Source organism: Amblyraja radiata, chromosome 5 (genome assembly GCF_010909765.2).
Source record: "Amblyraja radiata isolate CabotCenter1 chromosome 5, sAmbRad1.1.pri, whole genome shotgun sequence".
NCBI classification, from domain to species: Eukaryota; Metazoa; Chordata; class Chondrichthyes; order Rajiformes; family Rajidae; genus Amblyraja; species Amblyraja radiata.
Genome location: NC_045960.1, coordinates 2460594 through 2481664, shown reverse-complemented (window position 1 = coordinate 2481664; position 21071 = coordinate 2460594). Strand labels below are relative to the sequence as shown.

Genomic DNA, 21071 nt, shown 5'->3' with positions numbered 1-21071 from the left:
AGGACCTAAGGGAAGTAGTTTTGATTCCGCTGTAAATACCTGCAGTAATGAAAGGCCAAAAGGAAGAAGATACATCTACTGTTAAGCCAAGATGGTTCTGCTTGTCATTCAGCGAGAAGAAGACAGAGGAATGACAAAGAGATGGCCCACGAGGGAAGGGAGGGGGGCTGTCGATGACTGGTCAGCTCGGATCTTGCATCCCATCCCAAGAATGGACATCACATTCTCAACAGGGCCAAGGAGAGCTTGTAATAGGAACACTTCTCCATCCGTTTCCCACCACGGACGGCTGACCTGCTGAGTTCTACCAGCACTTTGGAGGGGAATGGACAGGCGACGTATCGGGTCTGGACCCTTCTTTGGACTGATGGAGTAGGGGGAGAAAGCTGGAAAAAAGAGATGGGGTCGGAACAGACTCCAGGACTTGATTAGGAGGGGGGAGTCTCCTTAATTTGGAAAATTCAATGTTCATGTCATTGGGCTATAAGCTATGAGGTGCTGTTCTTCCAGTTTGCGTGTCACCTCACTGTGGCAATGGAGGAGGCCCAGGACAAAAAGATCAGTGTGGGAGGGGGAAGGGGAGTTAAAATGGTTGGCAACCGGGAGATCCAGAAGGCCTTGGAGGACCGAGCGCAAGTGTAGGGTGAAATACACGGCCAGTCCTGATACAATAGTAATTAGACAAGAGACAATAGGTGCAGGAGTAGGCTATTCGGCCCTTCGAACCAGCACCACCATTCAATGTGATCATGGCTGATCATCCACAATCAGTACCCCGTTCCTGCCTTCTCTCCATACCCCGGGGAATCGAGGACCAGAGGACATGGGTTCAAGGTGAAGGGGAAAAGATTTAATAGGAAACTGAGGGGTAACTTTTTCACACAGAGGTTGGTGGGAGTATGGAACAAGCTGTCACAGGAGGTAGTTGAGGCTGTGACTATCCCAACCTTTAAGAAACAGTTCGACAGTCACATGGATAGGACAAGTCCAAATACAGGCAGATGGGACTCGTGTAGCTGGGACATGTTGGTCGGTGTGGGCAAGTTGGGCCGAAGGGCCTGTTTCCACACTGTATCACTCTATGACTAACACAAAGTGCTGGAGTAACTCAGCGGGTCAAGCAGCATCTGTGGAGAACATGGATAGGTGACATTCACAGAATGCTGGAGTAACTCAGTGGGACAGGCAGCATCTCTGGAGAGAAGGAATGGGTGACGTTTCGTGTTCACACTGAAGAAGGGTCTTGACCCTGAAACATTACCCATTTTTTCCAGCATTTTGTGTCTACCTAAACAGCACCTATCCATGTGGTGGTGTGCCAGCAGGCTGGAGGAGCGGGCAAAGGCCTTGCCACAGGATGGGCAGGTGAAGGGACACTCACTGCTGTGGGTGCGCCGGTGCTGCCACAGGCAGGACATGCGGATGAAACCCTTGCCACACACAGCGCACACAAAGGGTCTCTCTCTGGTGTGTATCCGCTGGTGCTCCCGCAGCCCCCATGCTCTCTTGTCACATTGGGAGCAGCTGCTCGCCGGCGTGGGTCCTCCGGTGCTGCCGCAACCCCCGCGAGCTGTCAAACTCCTCACCGCAGTACGGGCAGTCGTAAGGCTGGCCACTGGTGTGTACGCGCTGGTGAGACAGGGCTTGGGAGGCCATAGCAAAGCGCTCTCCACACACCGGGCTGGGGACGGGACGGTCGCCGGCGTGCACCTGCTGGTGGGACAGCAGATGGGTGGAGCAGATGAAGCCCTTGCCGCATTGGGTGCAGGTGTAGGGGCGCTCGCCGGTGTGGGTGCGCTTGTGCTTCATCAGGTTGCTGGAGGAGGTGTAGCTCTTGTCGCACTGGGTGCAGGTGTAGGGACGCTCGCCGGTGTGGGTGCGCTGGTGCTTCATCAGCTTGCTGGAGGAGATGAAGCCCTTGCCGCACTGGGCGCAAGTGTAGGGACGCTCGCCGGTGTGGGTGCGCTGGTGCAGCAGCAGGTTGCTGGACTGAGTGAAGCCCTTGCCGCACTCGGCGCAGGCGTAGGGGCGCTCGACGGTGTGGATGCGCTGGTGATACAGCATGCTGCTGGAGCAGGTGAAGCCCTTGCCGCACTGGGCGCAGGTGTAAGGGCGCTCTCCGGTGTGGATGCGCTGGTGGTACCGCAGGCTGCTGGAGCAGGTGAAGCCCTTGCCGCACTGGGCACAGGTGTAGGGGCGCTCGCCGGTATGGGTGCGCCGGTGCACCAGCAGGCTGTTGGAGTGGGTGAAGCTCTTGCCGCACAGGGCGCAGGTGTAGGGCTGCTCCCCGGTGTGGGTGCGCTGGTGGTCCACCAGGCTGCTGGAGCGGGTGAAGCTCGTGCCGCAGTTGCTACAGGTGTAGGGACGTTCCCCCGTGTGCACGCGCCAGTGCACTTTCAGGATCGGCAACGACTTGAAGCCTTTGCCGCAGTCGGAGCAGGTGAAGTGCCGCTCGCTGCTGTGCACCCGCTGGTGATCCTGGAGCCTCGACAACCAGGCAAAGCTCTTGCCGCATATGGAGCAGCCATGGGGCTTCTCGCCCGTGTGCACCTGCCGGTGCCGCCGTAGCACCGACAACCGGGTAAAGCTCTTGCCACAGATGGAGCAGCTATGGGGCTTCTCGTCCATGTGCACCTGCCGGTGGGAGTACAGGTGTTGCGCCGTCTTGAAGCTCTTGCCGCAGTCAGAGCAGGTGAAGGGCTTCTCGCTGGAGTGCACGGGGTAGTGCTGTTGCAGGCGGTCGTAGCGGGTAAAGCTCTTGCCGCATTCCGAGCAGTTGAAGGGGCGTTCTCCTGTGTGCACCCGCCGGTGGATCTCCAGCTCGCTCAGGTACTGCCAGGCCTTGCCACACACATCGCACCCATAACGCTTCTCCTTGTTGTGCCCCGTCATGTGGTCCTCCATCGAAGCTCAGTCCCTCGAAGCTCAGCCCGCACACCGAGCAAATGGGGGGGTGTTCACCGGTACCCTGGCCGCCCTCATTGGCCGCTCACGTCCCCGTCTCTCCATCCACAGCAACGGCTCCTAAACCCTGCAGGAGGGGAACACAGAGGGTCAACAAGCTGGCATGCATGACATTACTAGCACATATTGGGTGCGTTTATGGCAGAGGCATAGATATAATTCTGCGCGGCACAGTGGTACAGTTGCTGCCTCACCGCCAGAGACCTGGGCTCGATCCTGACTACGGGTGCTGTCTGTGTGGAGTTTGTACGTTCTCCCATTGACCTGCTGGGTTTTTACTCCGGGTGCTCCGTTTCCTCCAACATTTCAAAGACATTCAGGTTTGTACATTAATTGACCTCCGCAAAATTGTTAAATTGTCCCTAATGTGCATAGTGTAGTGCTAGTGTACGGGGTGATCGCTGGTCGGCGCGGACTCCGCGGGCCAAAAGACCTGTTTCTGCGCTGCATCTCCACACTAAACCAAAGAAGAGTCTCGACCCAAAATGTCACTTATTCCTTCGCTCCACAGATGCTGCCTGACCCGCTGAGTTACTCCAGCACTTTGTGTCTATCTTCTCCACAGATGCTGCCTCACCTGCTGAGTTACTCCAGCACATTCTCTCCATCGCTCTCTCTTTCTCTCTCTGCGTCTCTCTGTCTCTGTCTCTCTCTCTCTCCCTCTCTCTGTCTATCTCTATCACTGTCTCTCTCTCTCTCTGTCTGTGTCTCTCCCTCTCAATTTCTCGGTCTCTCAGTCTCTCTCTCTGTCTCTCTCTATGTCTCTCTGTCCCTCTCTGTCCGTTGCTCCCTCTCTGTGCTTCTCTCTCTCTCTCTCTCTGCCTCTGTTCTTCTCTCTCTCTCACTTTCTCTCTCTCTCTCTGTCTCTCTCTCATTCTCACTGTCCCTCTCTCTCTCTCTCTGTCCCTCTCTCTCTCTGTCTCTCTCTCTCTCTGTCCCTCTCTCTCCCTGTCTCCCTCTCACCCTGTCTCTCTCTTTTTTCCCTCTCTGTCTTTATCCAATTTCAATTCAATTAAAAAACTTTATTGGCATGATAAAAAAACATTGTTATATTGCCAAACTATATCTCTGTCTCTCTCTCTCTGTCTACCTCTATCCCTCTGTCTCTCTCTCCCTCTGCCTGTCTGCCTCTCTCTCTGTCTCTCTTTATCTCCCTCTCTCTCTTTCTCTCTTTTTCTCTCTCTCCCTGTCTGTGTCTCTCTCTCTGTCTCTCTCTCTCCCTCTCTGTCTGTCTGTCTGTCTGTCTCTCTCTGTGTCTCTCTCTCTCGCTCTCTCTCTGTCTATCTGTCTCTCTCTGTCTCTCTTTCTCCTTCTCTCTCTGTCTCTCTCTGTCTATCTCTATCTCCCTCTGTCTCTCTCTCTGCCTGTCTGCCTCTCTCTCTGTATCTTTATCTCCCTCTCTCTCTCTCTTTTTCTCTCTCTCTCCCTGTCTGTGTCTCTCTCTCTGTCTCTCTCTCTCCCTCTCTGTCTCTCTCTCTGTGTCTCTCTCTTGCTCTCTCTCTCTGTCTATCTGTCTCTCTGTTTCTCTCTCTGTCTCTCTTTCTCCTTCTCTCTGTCTCTCTCTCTGTCTCTCACTCGCTGTTTCTCTCTGTCTTTCTTTTTCTCTCTCTGTCTCTCTCTCCTTCACTCTCTGTCTCTCTTTCTCCTTTTTCTCTCTCTATCTGTTTCTCTTTCTCTCTCTTTCTCTCTGTCTCTGTCTCTCTTTCTCTCTGTCTCTCTTTCTATCTGTCTCTTTCTCTCTGTCTCTCTTTCTCTCTCTGTCTCTGTTTATGTGTCTCTCTCCCTCCGTCTCTCGCTGTCTCTCTCTCTCTGTATCTGTCTCTGTCTCTCTCTCGCCCCTCTCTCTTTCTTTCTCTCCCTCTCTCTCTGTCTCTTTCTTTCTTTCTCTCTCTGTGTCTCTCTCCCTCTCTCTGTCTCTCTCTTTTTCTCACTCTCTCTCTGTGTTTCTCTCTTTCTCTCTCCATCTCTCTCTATCTCTCTGTCTCTCTCCCTCTCTCTCCGTCTTTCTCTCTCTGTCTCTCTTTCTCTCTGTGTGTCTGTCTCTGTCTCTCTCTCCCTCTCTCTGTCTCTCTGTCTCACACTCAAAATCACCAGAGGAATAGATCGGGTAGACGCACTGAGTCTCTTGCCCAGAGTAGGGGAATCGAGGACCAGAGGATATGGGTTTGAGGTGAGAGAGGCTGGGGTGGGGAAAAATTGAATAGGGGGGTTACACATAAGGTCACTGGGTCATAGGGCTTAACGCACGGAGCCGCTCAATCCATCTGGAGGACATCCGTAACTTCCGGTATATGTTATTAATGCAAGAAACGTGTACTTTCTTACCTGTTAAAAAACGGAAAAATGTTGAATTTTTGCGCTGTAAAAAATTGTGGAAGTCAAGGTAAGTGTGAGAGACACGTACCCAACTTCAGAATTCCAAAAGTGAAGCGAAATGAAGGTAAAGAGAAGCGAGAGCTGAAGGGACAACAACAGCTAAAGTGCTTGGCGAACATTGGCCGTGCAGATATCGGAATTGAAAATATAACCATATAACCATATAACAATTTACAGCACGGAAACAGGCCATCTCGACCCTTCTAGTCCGTGCCGAACACGTGTTCTCCCCTAGTCCCATATACCTGCGCTCAGACCATAACCCTCCATTCCTTTCCCGTCCATGTAACTATCCAATTTATTTTTAAATGATAAAAACGAACCTGCCTCCACCACCTTCACTGGAAGCTCATTCCACACAGCCACCACTCTGAGTAAAGAAGTTCCCCCTTATGTTACCCCTAAACGTCTGTCCCTTAATTCTCAAGTCATGTCCCCTTGTTTGAATCTTCCCTACTCTCAGTGGGAAAAGCTTATCCATGTCAACTCTGTCTATCCCTCTCATCATTTTAAAGACCTCTATCAAGTCCCCCCTTAACCTTCTGCGCTCCAAAGAATAAAAATATTGGGAATTATCGCGTTTGCTCACTGCATTTCATCAACAGTAACATTTGTGTTTTTTCTTGATTCCTTTGGTATCTAAAAAGTCTCAGAAGTGATAAATCTGGCTGTAAATTTTGCTTCAGAGGCGCTTTCTCTTTGTATGTAAAAACCCACTTGAGAACCATGGCCGATTTAAAAAATTTACAGCCAGATTTATCACCTGAAACTTTTTAGATGCCAAAGGAATCAAGAAAAAACACAAATAATGACATAATGGATGAATGCAAACGGCCAATGTTCGCCAAGCACTTTGGCTGTTGTTGTCCCTTCAGCTCTCGCTTCTATCTACCGTCATTTCTCCTCACGTTTGGAATTCTGAAGTAGGCTAAATGTCTCTCACGCTTATCCCGATTTCCATAATTATTTACAGCACAAAAAATTGACAATTTCGGCGGGTTTTAACGGGCCCGCTACGCTGGAAACAACGGTAAGTGCCGACCTGCAGTTCATCGCGTGTACTCCACTTGGTGTAGCGTAGCAACAGTACGGGTCATGGGTCGTGACCCGACTGCCGTGAAACCTCCCTATAGGAATATGAGGGGAAACTTTTCCACACAGGTGGGTGTATGGAACGAGCTGCCGGAGTTGAGGCTGGGACTATCACAACACTTGGACGGGTATATGGATAGGACAGGTTTGGAGGGATATGGGCCAAACACGGGCAGCAGGTGGGACTAGTGTAGATGGGGCATGTTGGCCGGTGTGGGCAAGTTGGGCCGAAGGGCCTGTTTCCGTGCTTTGTCTCTGTCTATCTCTCTCTCTCTCTCTTTGTCTATCTTTTTCTCTATAGTGTGAATTATAAAGTGTGGGAAACCACCTGCCAGCGCCTGTGCATGCTCCCCCTGCTGCATTAAAGGAAATGCATGCATCACTGGCTGCATTGCTGCCTCCCCCGCTGCATGGTAGTGCTTTCATCCCTACCTGCTCTTCACAGCTGCATTCTGCAACCTCCGGTTGTGTGGCGAACTTCTTGCCCTAAAATCTTTGTTCTTGCCCACAAAGGCGCTTCCGGCGGGAGGGGGGACGCTTTAGGGCGGCGCACCGTGGCTGGCAAAGCGGGACGGCGTCGCTCACGCGTCCGGGTGGAGCGCGAATTGACGCGGATTTGGTTCCGGCTGGGTTTTTTGGGTGCATTGAGGGTGGGATGGAGAGGAAAAAGGAGTGGTGGGGGGGGAGAAGAGAGGGAGGGGGAAAGTTTTGAGGAACTTTTCAGAAAGTTTGAGGACGTTTTGAAGATCTTGAGAGGGAGGGCCGAATGGCCTACTCCTGCACCTAATTTCTATGAGAGAGAGAGGAAGGAAGGGTGTGAGAAAGTTTGGGAGAGTTTTGAGAACGTTTTGAAAACGTTTTGGAGAGGGAGGGAGAGAGGGAAGGAGTGTGAGAGAAAGTTTGGGAGAGTTTTGTAGAGAGAGAGGGAGAGAGAGATAGAAATGGGTAAAATAAAGGAGAGGAGGGTGAAGGAGAGAGAGGAGGGAAGGAGGAGAGATATAATCGGAGGGGTAGAGAGGGGAGAATGGGAGATAATAGAGAGAGAGGGAGAGAGAAAGAGTTTTGGAAAGTTTTTAGATCGTTTTGAGGAATGTCTGATTCTCCTCTCTCCCTCTCCCCCACCTTCCCTCCCTGTGTGTGTGTGTCGGAGAGAGAGAGAGGGATGGAGGGAGAGAGGGAGAAAGGGAGAGAGAGATGGAGAGGGGGAGGAAGGGAGAGAGAGGGAGAGATAAGTATTCACCTCTCCCTCCCTCTCTGGGCGGCACGGTGGCCCCGCGGTAGAATTGTGTTGGTTTTCTCCGGGCGCTCCGGTTTCCTCCCACACTCCAAAGACGTATGTGCGGGTTTGTAGGTTAATTGGCTTCGGTAAAGATTGTAAATTGTCCCCTGTTTTGTGTGTGTCTAGGATAGTGTTAGTGTGCGGGGATTGCTGGTCGGCGCGGACTCGGTGGGCCGAAGGGCCTGTTTCTGCGCTGCATCTCTAAACTAGTGTGTGAATGGGTGATCGCTGGTCGGCGTGGATTTGGTGGATCGAAGGGCCTGTTTCCGTGCTGTATCTCTGAACAAGAGGAGTTGAGTATAGGAGCAAAGAGGTCCTTCTGCAGTTGTGCAGGGCCCTGGTGAGACCAGACTCGTATTGTGTGTAGTTTTGGTCACCAAATTTGAAGAAGGACATATTGAGGGACTGTCATATGCTGATAGAATGGAGCGGCTGGGCTTATACACTCTGGAGTTTAGAAGGATGAGAGGGCATCTTATTGAGACATTTTAGATTATTAAGGGTTTGGACAAGCTAGAGGCAGGAAACATGTTCCCGATGTTGGGGGAGTCCAGAACCAGGGGCCACGCACAGTTTAAGAATAAGGGGGTGGCCATTTAGGAATGAGATGTGGATAAACCTTTCTACCCAGAGTGTTGTGAATCTGTGGCCATTTGGGACTGAGATGGGGAGAAACGTTTCCACTCAGAGAGTTGTGAAACTGTGGCCATTTAGGACTGAGATGAGGAGAAACCTTTCTACCCAGAGTGTTGTGAATCTGTGGCCATTTGGGACTGAGATGGGGAGAAACGTTTCCACTCAGAGAGTTGTGAAACTGTACCCATTTAGAACTGAGATGAGGAGAAACTTTTCCACCCAGAGTGTTGTGAATCTGTGGCCATTTGGGACTGAGATGAGGAGAAACGTTTCCACCCAGAGAGTTGTGAGTCTGTGGAATTCTCTGCCTCAGAGGGCGGTGGAGGCTGGTTCTCTGGATACTTTCAAGAGCTAGATAGGGCTCTTAAAGATAGCGGAGTCAGGGGATATGGGGAGAAGGCAGGAACGGGGTACTAATTGGGGATGATCAGCCATGATCACATTGAATGACGGTGCTGGCTCGAAGGGTCGAATTACCTATTCCTGCACCTGTTGTCTATAGCTTGTCCAATCCCTGAAGAATTTTACATGTTTCTACAAGATCCCCTTTCACCCTTCTAAATTCCAGTGAATACAAGCTAAACCGTTGACAGTTCAAGTTCATAGCCCACTAAAGGTGGCAGCACAAGCAGATAGGGTGGTAAATAATATTAGGCATATGGTATTCAATGTATTGGGGCATTGAACACAAAATGCAGGAAGTTATGATGCAGCTCGAGACGACAAACAAACGATCATCAAATTAATATAACGCCAACTTTATCAACAAAACACTCGACCTCCCTTGGGGACCAGCGTTCACGGAAGGCCTCCAAAGTCCCCGTGGACACCGCTTATTCCCTCTCCAGGGACACGCAGGCACGGACGTAGGCCCCCGAAAAGGGGCAGACAGTAAATCCCGGTGCGGCCGTCGACTACCCGCTGCATGGACCCGCGAATGGCCATCTTGGCCAGGTTCAGGAGTAGACGGACAGGGAGATCCTCCCCTCCCTCCCGATATTCCCCCCGTTGTACCAGGTGCCCAAACATCAGGAGTGTGGGGCTAAAATGTAGCCAAATTTGAGGAAAGCCCCTTCAGATAGTCGAACATGGGCTGCAACCTCTCACACTGCATGTACATATAGCACACGGTCTCTTCCTCACCGCAGAAGTGACTGGCGGCTGGCGAGTCCGTGAACCTGCTCAATTATCTGTTACAGGCCACAGCCATGGGTAACACTCTCCACCCCAGGTCCCCGATGTAAAAGGGGAGGACTCCCTTACAGAGAGACCTCCACTGGGGACCACTCCTACCGTCAGGCAGTGACATGGACCGCCAGGGCGTGTCTGGACAGAAGGCAAGGGCGAGGAGGTGTAGAGTGTGCAGGAGCAGCCTGTACCGTACGCGTCTCTCCCGTCGCGGAACACTGGGAGTCCTGTTATTTGTAACATTGTATCGGGCAGGACAGCAAGTGGAATTGGATTTTTTAAAGTCTAAATCTAAAGGGACAAAGCATTAAGGGCCGAAAGTACCGTTCTTTGGTCTATGAATGCAGAGAAACAATACAGGGAAAAGGCAGAGGAGATCGCGATCAGAAACTTCCAGATCACATTGACCATGGTCCTCGATTCTTCATAGTTCATACAGTCTGTAGTCTTCATCTGTCCGGTGATCCCCCCCACCCGTGTCAGGCTGGGGGGCTCTGGGACCATGGACAGGGGGCTCACATCTGCCACAGAGATGGGACAGCAGTAAACCCCGTTCCCATCACACAGGGACGGGGTGCACTGTGACCCCCACGTACACCATCCGCACTCTGCAACCCACCCGGTCACACATGGCCTGCTCCTTGTCCCTGTGAGAGAGAGAGAGCCACCGAGAGGTCAGGTTGGTTATTGCGAACTGAGCTGAGCCAGGAAGGTGCTACAGTTGGAGGACCAGAGGGCACCCGGACCTCATTCCCTGACATCCTTCCCCGCCCGCAAGCCTCGGCCTCCGGCTCCTCGGCTCACCGGCCACTGGATCGCCCTCGGGAAGGAAGGGGTGGGTAAACGACGCGAGGCCAAGCGGCGGCTGTTCCAACCAAAGATTATAGAGCAGAGCAAGATAGGCCACTCCTCCGAAATCCAATGGACTGAAGTGTAGTACGTAACGGAACGTCACGGCCGCCATTTGTTTATGCCAAACGCGACATCTTTGGTAGCGGGGACGGACTCCACAGTTACACAATCTGCTCTTACATCAGGTCACAGGGAAAAGCAAAGATACTAGAGGCTCCTCTGGTATCTTTGGGGGAAGAGGATGTCTCCTCCACTCCTGAGTTGATCCAGGACTGATTCTCGGTCCCCCCGATACCAGATGAAGGCGGCCGGCAGGAGAGCCTCAAGCGTGGCTTGAGGGAGGCAGCGGGCAATGCTCCTCTAGTATCTTTGGTGTAATCCGTTCCAAAGATTGATCCGCTCTATCATCTTTGGTGTAATCAGTGTTGTAGGGAACAGTGTTTTATACAGCATCGATCACTTCACATATTTAGTTAATATTATTGTAAAAATTTTATTAATATTATTGTAAATTGCAGCTCAATAAAATGGCGTCATGTCCTACACATGTCATACTACGGCTTTTTCGCAGAGTGGCGCATCGTGCTCTGCTCTATAATCTTTGGTTCCAACTGAGCTGCGGCGCTCAACTTGCTCGTCCCGTTGGCCGCACCAGGGCTCACGTGACCGGCGACCAGGTCCCGCCCCCTCCTTGCATCCGACCATTCAGAGCCGCGCCCCCGTCGGATGTGACCGCGACCCATTGGTCGAGCCATAGCCCCGCCCCTCAGGCACACAGCTCCTTCCGCCAATCGGAGCCGCCCATCCCGCCGTAGCAACGGTTGCAATGGCGAGGTTGGCCGCGGCTCCTGCACCACATGGGGGTGAACAATCACCGCAGCTGCAGAGGCTGCAAACCTGAGATAAAACCTCAAGGGGGGCCAGACTACAAAATGCTGCAGTAACTCAGCGGGACGGGCAGCATCTCTGGAAAGAAGGAATGGGCGACGTTTCGAGGTTGATGCCCTTCCTCAGACAAAGTCGCAGGAGAGATATAGACGGTGATATGGAGTGAAAAGCTTTTACATAGAAACATAGACAAGAGGTGCATGAGTCGGCCCTTCAAGCCAGCACCGCCATTCAATATTATGGCTGATCATCCAGAATCAGTACCCCGTTCCTGCTTTCTCCCCATATCCCTTGATTCCGTTAGCCCTAAGAGCTAAATCTAACTCTCTCTTGAAAACATCCAGTGAATCAGCCTCCATTGTGTTCTGTGGCAGAGAATTCCTCTGATATGCAACTCTCTGGGTGAAATTTTTTTTTCCTCATCTCAGTCCTAAATGGCCCACCCCTTATTCTTAAACTGTGACCTTTTGTTCTGGACTTCCCCAACATCGGGAACATGTTTCCTGCATCCACCCTGTCCAATCCCTTGAGAATTGTATTTGTTTCCATAAGATACCCTCTCATCCTTCTAAATTCCAGTGAATACAAGCCCAGTCGACCCATTCTTTCATCATCTGTCTCGCCATCCCGGAAATTAACCTGGTGAATCTACGCTGCGCTCCGTCAATAACAAGAATGTCATTCCTCAAATTAGGAGAGCAAAACTCACACAATACCCCAGGTGTGGTCTCACTAGGACCTGTACATCTGCAGAGAAATCTCTTTGCAGAGAACTCAACTACTCTCATTATGAAGGCCAACATGCCATTAGCTTTCTTCACTGCCTGCAGTACCTGCATGCTCACTTTCAGTGACGGATGTACAAGCATATCCAGGTCTTGTTGTACTTCCACTTTTCCTAACCTGACGCCATTCAGATAATAGAGTGCTGGAGTAACAGCTTACACTTCCTTATCTCTGTTTCTCCCTCTCCTGTGACTCTCAGTTTGAAGGTTCCTTCTCTCCAGAGGTACTGCCTGTCCCGCTGAGTTACTCCAGCACTCTGTGAAACGTGTGGGCGGGGAGAGTTGTGGGGGGAGAAGGGTGTGTGGGTTGGGAGGGGTGAGCTCGGAGGAAAGAAAGGGGAAGAGCCATGGGGAGAGGGGGGCATCACGGGGGAGGGGGTGGGAGGAGTCAGCGAGGGGGACCAGAGGGCGCTGGTCGTTCTCCTCCACCAGGATCAGAGTCTCTGCTTTCCATTTGGCGACATCGGCGACATCTCCGACTCTGGGCTGTGTCTCCGACTCTGGGCTGGGCTGGGCCGGATCTCCCACGCTGGGCTGGGCAGGGACTACGACGCTGGGCTGGTTCAGGTCTCCGACGCTGGGCTGCTTGGGGCTGGGCTACTTCATGTCCCTCTGAAAATTGTGTCTGGCTGGAAACCTCCGCCGGCCATCCTCAACATCAGTAAAGACGCGATGGCGCAGGAAGGGACGGACTGTCCCAGGGAGTGACAGGGAAAGAGACTTCTCTGCGGGATGCTGACTGGCAGAAGAGATCGATCTGCGCACGCGCGGTTTTTAAGATTTTTAAACCTCGCTAACTTTTACGACATTCAACCGATCGTAACGAACCTTGGGTGAACTGGCAAAAAGAAAGACTGCAAACCGGAAGATAACAAGATCAGAGTTTTAGTTATGTACTAGACTAAGTGGGACTCGTTTGGTCCCAGCTTCACACGGGAGGGCTGGTCCTCCAAAGCAATATTCCACCTCTCCACCAATTCCAATATTGCTGGCTAGTGGGGGGGGGGCTTTCTGGAGTGCTAGCATGGGTGTTGTGGGCCAAAGGGACTGGTTTCCAGAGGGCTAGTATGGACATTGTGGATCAAATGGATTGTTGGGCTGGCAGCTCATCACTCACACCTGGCAGCTCAGTCACTCAGGCCTGGCAGGCTGGCAACTCACTAACACAGGCCTGGCGGGTTGGCAGGTCAGAAACTGCCAGACATTCTGCTGAAAACAGGTGACAGTCTCTGTGAGAGAGAAGGGGGGAGGGGGGACAATACATTTTAGACATTTTCATCTTTTTGTACAGATTACAGCAATGAAGGAGGAAAGTCTATCCTTGCGTGGCTCTCTGGAGCGCTAGTATGGGAGTTGTGGGCTGAAGGGGCTGGTTTCCAGAGGGCTAGTATGGACATTGTGGACTGAATTAATTCTTGGACTTGCAGTTCAGTGAGTCATGGCTGGTGGGCTGGCAGTTCACTAAGTCATGGCTGGTGGGCTGGCACTTCAGTCACTTACAGCTGGTGGGCTGGCAGTTCACTTACTCATGGCTGGTGGACTAGCAGTCCAGTAACTCATGGTTGGTGTGGTGGCAGTTCACCCCTCCTCACTTCACCACACCCCACCCCACTCTGCTCCTTGCCATTCCCCTCCGCCCACGCATTCAGTCCATCTCCGCTCAACCTCCCCCCCCCCCCATGCACTATTAGTGGCTCTCCGACAGCGCAGCCATTCCTGCCAATTAGGTACCCATTGTGATGAAGAACACGCAGGCATGGCAAGTGGAAAAAGGATTTATTAAAGTTTGAAATGTGAATGACTTACAATATAACAACAATTTAAATGTTAAAGATGAGATTTATTAAGTTTGGTTCTTTCTTGTTGTGTCTTTTGTTGTGTTCTGCTGCTCACTGCCTCTTGATGCCTCTTTGCTGTTCATAAAACAGAGACAATTTTAATATAGGGAAATTGAGCGTTCAATCTTTAACAAAGAAAATCTGATAAATTACCTCAAAAGTCATCATTTAGTGCAGGGCAGCAAATCCAATCACGGCTCCCCAAGCAGAGTGCAAGCAGCAGATCCAACCTCAGAGCACCCCAAGCAGAGTTCAGGCAGCAAATCCCATCTCATAGCACCTCAAGCAGTGTGCAGGCAGCAAATCCAATCTCACAGCATTTCAAGCAGAGTGCAGGCCAGCAAATTCACACACACATACATACATACACACCCTCCACCTCACACACACATACAATCACATGCATACACTCACACATGCATACACTCACGCACACACTCACACATACTCATACACACTCGCAGACTCACACACATGCATGCAGACACACAGACATTCACACACAGACACACACTCACAAATACTCACTCAGAAACACATACACACAGACACACACACTCACACGCAGACACTCACACAAACACATACACACTCACATACACACACACTCACACACATACACTCACACACATACTCACACACACACACATACATTCGCACACATACTCACACATACACTCAGACACACACACAGACATTCACTCACATTCACTCACACACAGACACACACACACATACTCACACACACATACTCACACACATACACTAACACACACACACACTCACACACTAACACACACACACACATACACTCACACACATACACTCACACATACTCAGACACACACATAGCCATTCACTCACAGACACTCACAGACAGACACTCATAGGCACTCACACACACACAATCACAAACACACATATACTCAGACTTACAAACACACAGACACTCACACACACAGACACTCACACACACAGACACTTACACACAGACACACTCACATACACACATACAATCACACTCACTCACACACAAACACATACTACCATCCACATACACAAACACACAGATACACCCACTCACAAACACATGCACATACAGACACTCACTCAGACAGCCACACACATACACATGCAGACACTCACAAACACATGCACATACACTCACAAACACATGCACACTCACACATACACACTCACAGACACACACACAAACACATACACTCAGACACACACACACAGACACTCATACACACACTCACACACACACTCCGACAAACACACACATATACGCTCACACACACTCACACAAACACACGACAGTAAACTCTCTTGAATTACTCACACGGCTCAGCGCGGCTTCTCCACTATGGGCCTTACGCAGTCAGCAGCACTTCCGAACTCTGCACTCACCAAAAATTACACAATCAGCGCGACCTGTCCACTAAGCGGAAGTCACGAAATGAGCAGGACTTTTGAAGTAAACACGGTCGGTCCCAATAAAGCGTTGCTGTTTCAAGTACAGGCACGGCAGCAGGCCAAACAACTCATGGCATTGTCTATGGGCTAACAAATCATTTATTCAAGTACACATTGCAGACTCACAGTGTTCTGTAGATTCCCAGCTCAGACTGAAAATCGTGGCCTCTCCCTCGCGATCATGCAGGACTGAGCCACGTCCAGGCTTCCGGGGTTTTATAGTCCTGCCCCCCCCCCCCCCCCGGAAGGGGCGTTAACTTCATTGCGGTAATGACACGAGAATCTAATTATTTTTTTTAAACACTCATAACTCTTTTATTTTTCATGAAGGGGAAAAATCCTCCGGGCCTGATCAGCGGAGGAGGACTGTGGGTAAGATGGCCGCCATATATGGTAGAGTTATTTCTAAAATCAAACAACAGTGCAAACAGGAAGTGGTCAAGATGAGACTTTTCATTATATAGATAGATATGATGATATGATAGAGGAAAGCTTATCAAGTTCAAGTCTGAATTTATTGTCACATGCACCAATTAAGGTACCGTGATATTTGAAATACCGTACAGGCATACTAAGTAAAAAGCACCAAGACCCACAGCCACATAAAATAAAATTTATCATAAACATCCACCAGAGCGGAATCCACATTCCTCACTCTGATGGAAGGTGATAAAGTTCAATCATCTTCCTCGTTTGTTCACCCGTGGTCGGGTCTGTTGAACCCTCCGCAGTCGCCGCTGCCAACAGTCCGATGTCCGAAGCCCTCGCGTCAGGATGATTGAAACTCCGTGTCGGGATGGATTGGAACATTCCGTGGAGGCCCAGGACAGAAAGACCAGTGTAGGAGTGCTAAGGGTAGATAAAATGGCTGTCGATCAGGAGATTCAGCAGGCCTTGGCGGACCGAGTGCAAGTGTTGGATGAAATGCACGCCTAGTCTAGATACAAGGAACAGCAGATGCTGGTTTACAAAAAGAGACACAATCTCCTGGAGTAACTTGCACCTCTGGAGAGCATGGACAGGCAACATTCTAGGTCAGGACCCTTCTTCAGACTGCTTGGAGAAGGTGGGGGGAGGAAGCTGGAAAAGAGAGATGGGGGTTGGACAAAGCCTGGCAAGTGTGGACACAAGATGCTGGAGTTACTCAGTGGGACAGGCAGCATCTCTGGAAAGAAGGAATGGGTGATGTTTCAGGTTGAGACCCTTCTTCATAAGTGATAGGTAGATACAGGTGAGGGAGACACAAGAAACTGCAGATGCTGGAATCTGGTATAGAACAAAATTTAGTTAGATGCACAGAATCTCTTTCCCAGAGTGGAGCAATCGAGGACCAGAGGACATGGATTCAAGGTGAAACGATTTAATAGGAATCTGAGGGGTACCTTTTTCACATGTATGGAACAAGCTGCCAGTGGAGGAAGTTGAGGCTGGGACTTTCCCAACGTTTAAGAGACAATTAGACAGGTACATGGATAGAACAGGTTTGAAGGGATATGGACTAAATGCAGGCAGGTGGGACTAGTGTAACTGGGACATGTTGGACGGTGTGGGAAAGTTGGGCTGAAGGGCCTGTTTCGACACTATCATTCTATGAATCTTAACACAAAGTGCTGCACTAACTCTGCAGGTCAGGCAACATCTCTGTAGAACATGGATAGGTGATGTTTCACAGAGTGCTGCAGTAACTCAGCGGGTCAGGCAGCATCTGTGGAGAACATGGACAGGTGACATTTCGGGTCGGGACCCTTCTTCGGACTGACACTATGTTTACAGATGAGGGGGTGATCGGCAGATGAGTGGAGTAAGTGACAGAGGCGCGAGAAAATAAGGAGATAAAAGGGGGTGACATAAGGAGAGAGGAATGTACATGTGCATCTTTAAGGGACATTGGTCAGGTAGCATTTGGAGTATTGCATATAGTTCTGGTCAGTCCATTACAGGACTGATGTGGACGCTTTGGGGAAGGTGCAGAGATGGTTTACCAGAATGGTTTAAAAACAAGGAACTGCTCATGCTGGTTTACAAAAAAGTGCACAAAGTGCTGGAGCAACTCAGCGGGACAGGCAGCATCCCTGAAGAGAAGGAATGGGTGACGTTTCAGGTCGAGACTGAAGACGGTCTCGACCCGAAACATTACCCATTCCTTCCAGCATTTTGTGTCTACACAAACAGTGCCTATTCCGTGTGGGTGCGCTGGTGCCGCACCAGGCTGCTGGAGCTGGTGAAGCTCTTGCTGCAGTCGCTGCAGGTGTAGGGCCGCTCCCCGGTGTGCAGGCGCCTGTGCACCTTCAGGTGCATGGGCGACTTGTAGCCTTTGCCGCAGTCGGAGCAGGTGAAGGGCCGCTCATTGCTGTGTACCCGCTGGTGTCGTTGTAGCCCCGACAACCGGGGAAAGTTCATGCCGCAGGTGGAGCAGCCATAGGGCTTCTCGCCCGTATGCACTCGCCGGTGCATCTTCAGGTATTGCGCCCTCTTGAAGGTCTTGTCGCAGTCGGAGCAGCCAAAGAGATGGTCGTCGGTGTGCTCCCGCTGGTGAGACAGCAGGCTGGTGGCGTGTGAGAAGCCCTTGCTGCAGTGGGCACAGGGGTAGGGGGGGCGCTCGCCAGTGTGGGTGCGCTGGTGTTCCAGCAGCCTGGTGGAGCAGGTGAAGCGCTTTCCACAGTCGTTGCAAGTGCAGGGCCGCTCTCCGGTGTGCAGGCGCCCGTGCACCTTCAGTTCCGGCGACGACTTGAAGCTTTTGCCACAGTCGGAGCAGGTGAAGGGCCGCTCACTGCTGTGCACCCGCCGATGCACCCGCAGCCCCGACAACTGGGCAAAGCGCTTGCCGCAGGTGAAGCAGCCGAAGGGCTTCTCGCCCGTGTGCACTCGCCGGTGGATCTTCACGTCATATGCCCTCTTGAAGCTTTCGCCGCATTCGGAGCAGGTGAAGGGCCTCTCACCAGAGTGCGCGCGGCGGTGCTGCAGCAAGCAGTCATGGCGGGTGAAGCTCTTGCCGCACTCCAAGCAGTCGAAGGGACGTTCTCCCGTGTGCACCCGCCGGTGGATCTCCAGCTTGCTCGGGGTCTGCCAGGCCTTGCCACACACGTCACACTCATGACACTTCTCCTTGTTGTGCCCCGTCATGTGGTCCTCCATCAAAGCTCAGCCCCTCGAAGCTCAGCCAACACACCGAGCAGATGGGGAGGACTCACCGGCACCCTGGCCACCCTCAATGGCCGCTCACGTCCCCGTCTCTCCGTCCACAGCAATGGCTCCTAAACCCTGCAGGAGGGGAACACAGAGGGTCAACAAGCTGGCAAACAGGACATTACTAACGTGTGCACATTACTAGTGCTGGAAGGGGGGGGGTGAAGGGGGTAGGGAGGGGATGGAGAGGAGGGGGTGAGGGGAGGGGGTCAACGGAGAGGCATAAGGAGGCAAGTGGGAGAAGGGAGGGTCTGCACCGATCTGGGGGCGCTGAGCATCCGGGCACCACGACGAGCTGCCAGAACGTCCGCCAGCCAGCCGCCCTGCGCAGTGACGTACCCCCGGCCCTGCACCATGACGTCTGCCACACGCTCGCCGTACATGACCAGCGCCCTGATGTCACCCCCAATCCGAGGGGGTCTGCTGGCACCGCCACACCGGTGATTGGTGCTGAGTCACATGGGGGCGGCATGCATCATGGGAAGAAGGTCAGAGAGTGTTGGAGCAACTCAGCGGGTCCGGCAGCATTTGTGTGGAATGTGGATAAGTGATGCTTCACAGAAACATAGACAATAGATGCCAGAGTAGGCCATTCGGCCCTTCGAGCCAGCACCGCCATCCAATATGATCATGGTTGATCATCCACAATCAGTACCCCGTTCCTGCTTTCTCCCCATATCCCTTGATTCCGTTAGCCCAAAGAGCTAAATCTTGAAAACATCCTGTGAATTGGCCTCCACTGCCTTCTGTGGCAGAGAATTCCACAGATTCACAACTCTCTGGGTTTAAAAAATTTTCCTCATCTCAGTCCTAAGTGGCCGACCCCTTATTCTTAAACTGTGACCTCTGGTTCTGGACTCCCCCAACATCGGGAACATCGACTAGTAGCCAAGTGTCCCGAAGCCTGAAACGTTGCCCATATTTCTCTCCAGCACTTTGTGCCTATCTTTGGCAAACACAATGAACTGCAGATGCTGGTTCATACACAAAAAGACAGAGAGTGCTGGAGTAACATAACAGGTCAGGCAGCATCTCTGGTCAATGTGGACAGGCGACGTTTCATGTCTGCAGAAAGGTCGTGACCCAAAAAACGGCCCCTTTCTGTGTTGTCCACAGACGCTGCCTGACCTGCTGAGTGACTCCAGCACTGTGTGACCTTCTTCCCATGATGCATGCTGCCTCTCACGTGACTCTGCGCAATGGCTGGGGCGGTGACGTCAGGGCACCGTGCGTGCGGATGACATCACGGTGCATGGCGGCTCATATGCAGGCGAGAGGCTCGGCACCCCCAGGTCGGTGTGGCGCCCCCTCACCCTCCACACATCCTCACCCCCCCCCCACACATTCCCTCCCCCCTCACACCTTCCCCCCCTCTCCCCCCCCCCCCCCTCTACTGCCTTCTGTGGCAGAGAATTCCACAGATTCACAACCTCCTGTGTAAAAACGTTTTTCCTCATCTCAGTCCTAAATGGCCTACCCCTTATTCTTAAACTGCGACCCCTGGTTCTGGATTCCCCCAGCATCGGAAATTTTTTTCCTGCATCTACCCTGTCTAATCATCTGAGAATGTTATTTGTTTCGATAAGATCCCCACTCATTCTTCTAAATTCCTGCAAATACAAGCCCAGTCGACCCATTCTTTCATCATATGTCAGTCCCGCCATCCCGGGTATTAACCTCGTGAACCTACGCTGCACTCCCTCAATTGCAAGAAGGTCCTTCCTCAAATTCCCCAAAACGGCACACAATACCCCAGGTGTGGTTTCGCCAGGGCCCTGCACAACTGCAGTAGGACCTCCTTGCTCTTAAACTCAAATCCTCTCTCAAGGAAGGCCAATATGCCATTAGCTTTCTTCACTGCTTGCTGTACCTTTATGTTTACTTTCAGTGACAGATGTACAAGGACACCTAGGTCTTGTTGCACTACCTCTTCTCCTAATATTGACTTATTACCATTGCGTGAACCGAGATACGAGTGTCGGGGGTTATGGGGAGAATGGGGTTAGGAGGGAGAGATACGCCTTGACTAAATGATCGGAGTAATTCTGCTCCTATCATTTATGACCTTATATAGGGAGAAAACCTGTCTCCGCGCTGGTGACACACAAGTCGTGCACTCAACGTTATTCCCTTTATCCCGTATCCGTACACTGCGGACAGATCGATTGTAATCATGTGTTGTCTATCCGATGTCTGGTTAGCGCGCAACACAAAAGCTTTTCACTGTACCACGGTGCACGTGACAACAAACTAAACTCAACCATCCCGCCGCCAGTGGGCACTGTGGCCGGCTGACCAGAGACGCTGCACTGCGGCCTCCCGCGATCAGGGGGCGCAGCAGACGGAGGACCATAGGCGCTGCACTGTGGCCTGCAACCGACAAGGGACGCTGCACCGCGGCCTCCCGCCGCCAGGGGACGCTACAGTCGGAGGAGCAGTGACGCTACAGTCGGAGGACCAGAGACATTGCACTGCGGCCTCCCGCCGCCAAGAGGGCGCTGAAATCGG

General features: G+C 51.8%; 1 protein-coding gene across 1 annotated transcript; it reads right to left on the bottom strand.

Annotated features, from left to right (window-relative positions):
* Window positions 1-1680: 1680 nt before the first annotated feature.
* On the bottom strand, window positions 1681-17881 carry LOC116972888 (zinc finger protein 501-like; the record flags this gene model as incomplete). The annotated part of the gene is made up of 4 exons (XM_033020474.1): window positions 17592-17881; window positions 11050-11235; window positions 2556-2868; window positions 1681-2471 (listed from the first exon to the last, which is right to left on the bottom strand). Coding segments are annotated over exons 1-4 (1530 nt in total), but the record flags the coding sequence as incomplete, so codon positions are not given.
* Between the last annotated feature and the right edge of the window lie 3190 nt (window positions 17882-21071).